We start from the raw sequence: 7,450 nt of genomic DNA, 5'->3' as shown, positions 1-7,450 counted from the left end.
TTTCTGAAGAAGGGTCTAGGCCCAAAACGTCAGCCTTCCTGCTCCTCTGATGCTGCTTGGCCTGCTGTGTTCATCCAGCTCTACACCTTGTTATCTCTTTCCATGCGTGGACTTCATTTACACAACTTGCTGCTCTGGAGAGGCTGCCAACATCATCAAAGACCCACCACACCCCAGTAATAATCTCCTACAACCTCTTCCATCAGGCAGAAGATACAGAAGCCTGAATGCGTGCACAAGCAGGTTCAGGAACAGTTTCTTCCTAGCTGTCATTAGACTGATGAATGGATTCCCTAGCCTCAAATCTTGCCAATATTGATCTCGTCTAGCACACGCCCTGTGCAATGTAACCTGTATGTCTCTGTCGAAGTCTTTTTGATCTGTACATCCTTTGCTTACTATGATCTTCCTGTACTGCGTGTAAAGAAAGCTATTCACTGTGTTTTGGTACATGTGACAATAAATAAGTCAATCAATCAATCATAATATTAAAATTAGCTGTAAAATCAGTATGAGGCTTGGGCTTGTGAAGCATATTAGTTATTAGATTGACATCACTTTCGATTCTATACATTTTACTCAAATTGACATGTAGTATGTGTCCTTGGAAAGCCTCTTTCTAAAACTTGTTCAAACTGAGTCAATTGATAATTTTAAACCTGTGATAGATTTTAAATAGGGATATGAAACTAAGATGAGTAATTTGAATAAAGTTACAGATTAGCTGTGATCTAAGTGAATATACAATTGGAATAATCTTAAGTGATGGAAGAATATCTGATTTTCTCATGTCCTTGAGTACATATTCTCAGCTGCCAAATTACAAACTATGGGCTCAATTTGACACACTTCGTGATGTGATAAAAATACATTGACACCGCATTTCATGATTGACAGTCAGTTTGCAAAGCTATTCTCCAGTCTTGCCTGCTGTGCTACATTGGTCCCCGTCATAACTTACTTACACTGACTTAAAACCTATTCATTGCCTGTTTCTGTGTAGACATTGCCTGATCAGCTGAATATTCATAATAATATTGAAGACTTGGCTGTTCCAATTTAAGCTACAACACTGAGATCTAACAAACAATGTGTAAAATTTCCCATACATGTCCTGTACACAAAAAGGGCAAATCCAACTCAACCAATTAGCACCTTATCAATCTCCTCTCCATCATTATCTAAATGATGGAAGGGGCCATTACCCAGTGCCACTTGCAAAGGAATTAACCTCCTCACTGATACTCAGTTTAGTTTTAGCTAATTGTACATAGAACAGTATTGCACAGGAGCAGGCCCTTCAGTCCACCTTCTGTGCTGACCCGGGAGCTATGTACCTGGACCCCAAGACTCCTCTGTATATCAATGCTTCTAAGGGTTCTGCCATTTACTCTCCTGACTTCAGTACAGCCTATGTCCAAAGGTGGAAAGAGTTAAATGCCAGAGGTGAAGTGAGAGTAGCTGCTTTTGACATCAAGGAAGCATTTGATTGAGTTTGGCATCAAGGAGTCCGAGCAAAAAAAAACTGAATGTGCACCGAGGAGAAGCTTTCCATTTTTTGGAATTGCACCTAGCGTAACAAAAGATGTACATTTGCACCACATATAAGCCAGGCAATGTTAATCTCTACAAAAGAGAATCTAACAACAATTCCTTGATGTTCATTGGCATTACCATTGCTGAATGGTATTATTAATTTTTAAATTAAATTTCTGGTGGTTATCATTGACCAGAAACTGAACATGAACAATTATATTAATACTGTGGCTACAAGAGCTGGTCAGAGGCTGGGAATTTTGCAGGGAATAACTCACCTTCTGTCTCCTAAATGCCTGCCCATCCTCTACCGATCACAAGTCAGGCAATACTGTCCATTTGCTTGGGTGTTTACAACTTCAACAACTCTCAAGAACCTTGACATCACCCAGGACAAAGTGGCCTGCTTGATTGGCAACACATCCGCCACCTTCGACATAAAGTACTTCCATCAGGCGCACATAGTGGCAGCAGTTTTTGCAATCTACAAGATGCACTACAGTATTTCATCAACGTTCCTTTGACAGTAGCTTTCAAACCTGCAACCTCCATTACCTCGAAGGAAAAGAACAGCATATGTGTGGGAACACTATTGTCTGCAAGATTACCCTAAGCTACTCACCATCATGACTTGGAAGCATATTACCGGTTCCCACCGTCGATGGGTCAAAATCTCTTTCTAACAGAACCGTGGTGTCCCTACATCCCAAGGGCTGCAGCAGTTTAAGGAGGCTAGCTCACCATCACCTTCTGCAAGACAATTAGGGATGGACAACAAAATGCTAGCCCAGCCAGTGAAGTCCCCATCCTATGAAACAATAAAATCATAGCAATTCGTTTCTTACTTCATATTTCCAACATTTTTAGCATTTTGTTTATGCTTCAGAATCACGCCTGGCTGCAGTCTGCAGTCGTTTCCTGAGAGATATTAAAATGACATTTAACCTGCAGCAATGTCAAATGAATCCACGCACATTGCTGCTCGGTCGAAGTTGTGAAAGTCTTCTCGCTTCTTCGACACATCGGATACACCCCCGAAACAGCTGATTGGTTGTCGAGCGAAAAACTCAAACTAGAAACGCATATGTGAATGGTTAAGATATTTATCAATCAGAGAGAATACGGAATATGATTGGACTACGTGGCCGCCTATCAAATTACTCCCCGCTTGTGAATGGGCTATCCACTCGTCAATCGCCCCGCAACCTTCAATCAGATTGTGAGGTGGCGGCGGGAGGCGGATCTGCCCCCGCCTCCAGAAGCGCGGAGGCAGGTGGTTTAATTCGGAATGAATAAAAGGCGCTGACTTTGACCGAGGATGTTGGGGAAATCATTTAAAAGTTGTTTTTATTCGCCTGACTGGTTGGATGAGAAGAAGACAAAAAGAAATTGAAGTAGGACGTCGAACCTTTTCTGTTGGTGTTTGGGTGTGGAGCGAGCGAGCGAGCGAGCGAGAGAGAGGACCGTTAGTCGAAGTCATGGTGATGTGAGGCGGCCATTCGGCACTGACTTTGGTTCTATGGAGGCGATCATCGAGGGGGACTCGCTCCTTTACTTTGCTGCTAGTTTGTACCAGGGTTGGCTCCGAGTTTACGGTGAGTCCTGACGGGGAATAATGAGGATTGTGCTGGGGAGGATTAAGAATGTACCGCCGTGAGAATTCTCCAAAGCGCAAAGTTTCTGCCCCTGCAGATGTGTGGACGACAGGTGCAGCCTGTCGCCTGGACCTTCCCACCCTCCTCTCAAAATATAATAAAACATGACGAACGTGAAGTTGTCTGGTCTCAGCATGTTGGTTTGGCGATTAATTTCTCTATCTTCGGAAATCGGCAAGGTGTAAAAACGTATGGAAACTTTTGTTTTAATAAAACATGATTTTATTTTGTTTAGTCAAGCTGTGACCTTGCTTTAATCCCTGGAACAGTTCCCAGGGTATGAGCGATTTACCTCCTTCCCCGGAGCGTGTTCTTGTTGGGTGTGGGATGGACGCACGTGTGGTGGGAAAAGTGCGAACACCAAATGTGAATGAGACAGGATGAGGGTGTGTGCATCTTGCTGTGGCAGATGCAAGTGTCAACATGGTGGAAAGATATAAATTGTCAGCAGAAATGTTGTGGACCTAAACAGGATGGGGTGCATTTGAGGCGAAAAAATGATGAGTAGAACATCTAGAATTTGACACGAGTCAAAGCGCGGGCACAGCACGTCAATCACGGGACGTGCCATTATTCAAACTGGTTGAAGAATGTGTGCTAATCTTTGCAGATGCTGTTTAGATAAACCTATTGGAAGAGAAGTGCGGGTTTCGGGCAGCTTTTCAAGATGTGGAAAACGTGAAGAGCATGCGTAGGTGGTGCAGTTGAGTTGTGGGTGTCGTGTTAAGCTTGCATGTTGGCCACTGAAGGCATGCTTAGACTTTGAAGGACATGTATAGACTGATATGGTACGTGTAGGCTGTGTATGAAAAACACTTATACGTGAGACAGTGATCAGGTGTAGGCAGTAGTGTTTTAGCAAATTATTGTTTCCTTGTCCTGTTTTGGATATTGTGCAAAATCATTTTAACACAAGATGTTGTACTTGCAGCCAAGGAACATGTTATCCATGTAGTTAGGTGTTTGAATAACACTTTAATTTTCAGCTTTAGCTAGCAAATTTCATGTTTGCTAATCATTAACACATCAGTTTCTGTAAAAGCATTAAGAATCTTGGTCAACTGAACAAAGTACTAAAATTAGCTACCAGCAGACTGTATGATAGCTTAGTAGTATAAAATGGAGGCTTGGTAAAGTTCTTGCTGTATTGCTTGTTTTGTAAATATGCAGTTCTATCTTGCAGTGTACCATGTTCTTAATCAATTATATATCTTGTCCAATTTTGAGTTTTACTGTTTGCAAATGTTCTCTTTAGGCCCTAAAGGGGCTTGCTACAGTACACTTCTATGGTGTCAGTCACACTTGTAGTATCTTGCATGAATTGATATTATTCATTTTGTTAGCATAGTGAGTGTTGACAGGCTGCATGATGGAGAGTCAGTTACTGTAAAAGAACTTGCATTTTTTAAAATAGTGCTCCTCAAAACTGCTGATGAGCTTTTACAGGCACTGAAATACCATTTATAAGTAATATAGGAAACATAACAGCCAATTTGTATGCAGGAAGTGCTTAAATATTCTGAAAATATGAAGGTAATATCATTCATGATGCTGAATGGCAGGTAAATATTAGGTAGAATAATTGCTCTGCTGTGAATAGTACCATGAGATATTCTACATCAACGAACAGGCAGGTGGAGTCTTAATGCCATGTCTCATCTGAACATGGCACCGCAGACATTGCAATTGTTCTTCTGCATTAAAGTGTAAGTTAAGACACTTATTCAAGCTCTGGAGTGGGACTTGATGGAAAGTTGTGACTCAGATGAACTACACCTGTCACTCAGTTTAACAAACCTTAATCCTGTTTTATGAATAAGAGGCTTGAAGGGATTGTAAGTGATGCATTACATTATCCCTAGATTGAGATGGAATCAGCAGAGACATCTTGGCTTTTGAAAAGGAAAGATGAGTTTTGCTAATTTGATCAAATTACTAGCTTAGTTGATGAGGGTATCCCAGGAGTTGTTGTCAACTTGGATTTTCGAAAAGCTTTTCATACAGTATCTCCCATTAGATTTACTTCCATTATAAAAGCTTGTGGAATTAATGAGAGGCTATGATGGGAGATGTGGGTTTTTAAGCTTAATGTTTTTTTGGGATAGTTATTGTCAATTACTGTGGATCTAGCTGGAGATCAGTTTCCAGTGGTGTTGCAAAGAAAATTGCATTGGGGCCTTTACTTTTCAGTAACTTAGCACCCTTCAAATAGAGGGAATCATCTTGTGGGTGATGCATAGACCTATGGAAGTCTTTCAATTGAAGAAAACAATAAACAACTGCAAGCAGGTCATGATGTTGTGGAGGAATAGATGTTGATAGTTAGCAACTGGTGTTGCATTGGGAAAAGGTGTATGTGCGTGATTGATGTTCTGTATATAAAATTTTTTTAGGGAACTGAACTGAAGTCTAGGGGATTTCAAGATTGAGTTTCTCAACCACTCTGAAGCTTAAGGTGAACATCTTGGAACAGTTCAAGTGACTGCCTTCTCTAGTAAGGAAGAGGCTGAGAACTTCTGCCTATGATATTGATCCAAGTTGACACAGGTTCTTTGACTGCCGGAGTGGAAAATATTCCCATTTCTGGCCCAAAGCCTGATGGAGGCTAGGCATTAAGGCATTCACATCAAGTGATGGATGGCTGGATTGTCTCTCAAGATGAGGCATGGCAGGAGTGACAGATGATAGGCAAGACTATTTTGGAACCTATATCCTGAATGAGTATGTGCCAAGAACCTGGATTTGGATTGCAAGCAGAACTTGGAGGATTGTTGGTTGAGTTGAGCTGCACTTGGCAGATCTTTATGCTGGCTTCAGCTTAATGCCAATTCAGTGACCAGCTGACCAGAGCTATGGCCTCCACTAGTGCCCATGTCCCAGGCCAAGCGGTCTGAAATACAGTTAGGGTGACTGTAGAAGGTGGGGGAAGGATCTCTGGTTGACTGGACCTTCTTCGTGAAGTGAGTCCTCCTGGATTGCTGCACTTTCCAAGCAGCAGATATTTTCTGTCCACAGGAGTTCCCTAGTGGTGGCCATTTTGACACCTCCTTCAGGAGCGTGAAGCAATATGAATGTCTCCTGAAGGTATTTGAGGAGAAAGGTGGTGAGGGCTGCCTCTCCGTCCTGTCCCTCTGTGGCACCATTATTTGCTCTCCCTGCACAGAGTAGCTGGGTTGTTACAATGTACAGGTATAACCCCACATGCCCTGGCAGCAAATGTCCTAACCTTCCTGGGTAGGTATGTACAGCTTGAAGGAGGCAGCACCAATGTGTAGTGGACCCCTTTGGAATCTGGACCAGCAAACAGCAGTTAATGGTGACCCTGAAGGTGGACGCTATTGGGAACATCCTCCAGCTTTGTGATCGGAGGGATTTGAGGCGACCTGACATATGTGGGGCAGCCCAAGTGAGTGCCGAACTGATGGGAGATGAGGGCATATTGTGGTCTGCCGATAGGTGGCCCTCCAGGAATTGCAAACTGGAGAGCCACCTGACTGCAAAGGGTCCAAGCACTGCAACCTGTCTGGGGAAGTGGGTCAGCTGCATAAGGCCTGCCCAAGATGGAGGACGCACCACTTGCACTCAGATTGCCAGAATTGGCAATGTGAGCTCTGGACACCCAGAAGGCAATAAGGTGCCATCCATCAGCAAGAAACCTGAGAAAAGAGCCTCCAAAAGGAGGGACAGGCCAGAGAGGAGGAAAAGAGCCTGTGTGGAGGCATAAAAACTGACCAAACCTCCACCTGAACAGATGGAGTCAATGGAGGAGGAGCAAACTGAGGTGGTGGAGTTGATGCCGGTAAGAAACAACTGCAAAAGGAAAACACGTCAGGCCCTTCCCGTTCCTCTACAAAAGGGGAAGAGGCAGCTGCATGATGAACACCAGCAGATCCTCTGACGATGAAGACCTGTGGAGGGATGGCCACAAACAAAGAGGCACAGCACCACGACAGGAGGAGAGAAGTAACCCCCCAACCTTTAAACACTAGATGTTGTGAGGGGCCCACGTGAAACCCAATCTCTTCCGGTCAGGAACCAAGGGGCACCCACTGCACCACTGGTTCAGGCAACCAGGAGCAGGACATGATAATTCCTCTGGACTCAGAACTGGTTCTTTCTGGTTTTGTTCTTGCCCTGATGACACTGGATCAGGGCAGCCACCGCTGCACCCCCCCCACCCCAAAGAACAGGATGGCCACCTCTGCTGAGTGCCCAACCGTTCATGCATCCCAGAGGGAGGCAGCAACCCCCCCCCGTTT

At 43.8% G+C, this 7,450-nt stretch overlaps 1 protein-coding gene across 4 annotated transcripts in view; it reads left to right on the top strand.

Moving 5' to 3' along the window:
* The first annotated feature begins 2,856 nt into the window (after positions 1 to 2,856).
* The window catches only part of si:dkeyp-72a4.1 (uncharacterized protein LOC100148058 homolog), a 426,843-nt gene continuing 422,249 nt past the window's right edge, over positions 2,857 to 7,450 (top strand). For all 4 annotated transcript variants that reach the window (XM_048613459.1, XM_048613462.1, XM_048613461.1 and 1 more), the window contains exon 1: positions 2,857 to 3,131. In XM_048613459.1, coding sequence (XP_048469416.1) covers positions 3,056 to 3,131 — 76 coding nt within the window. In that variant the 5' untranslated portion in view covers positions 2,857 to 3,055. The remainder of the gene's footprint in view (positions 3,132 to 7,450) is intronic.

Source organism: Rhincodon typus, chromosome 28 (genome assembly GCF_021869965.1).
Source record: "Rhincodon typus isolate 14 chromosome 28, sRhiTyp1.1, whole genome shotgun sequence".
Lineage (NCBI taxonomy): Eukaryota > Metazoa > Chordata > Chondrichthyes > Orectolobiformes > Rhincodontidae > Rhincodon > Rhincodon typus.
This window is presented reverse-complemented; position numbering and strand designations above follow the sequence as displayed.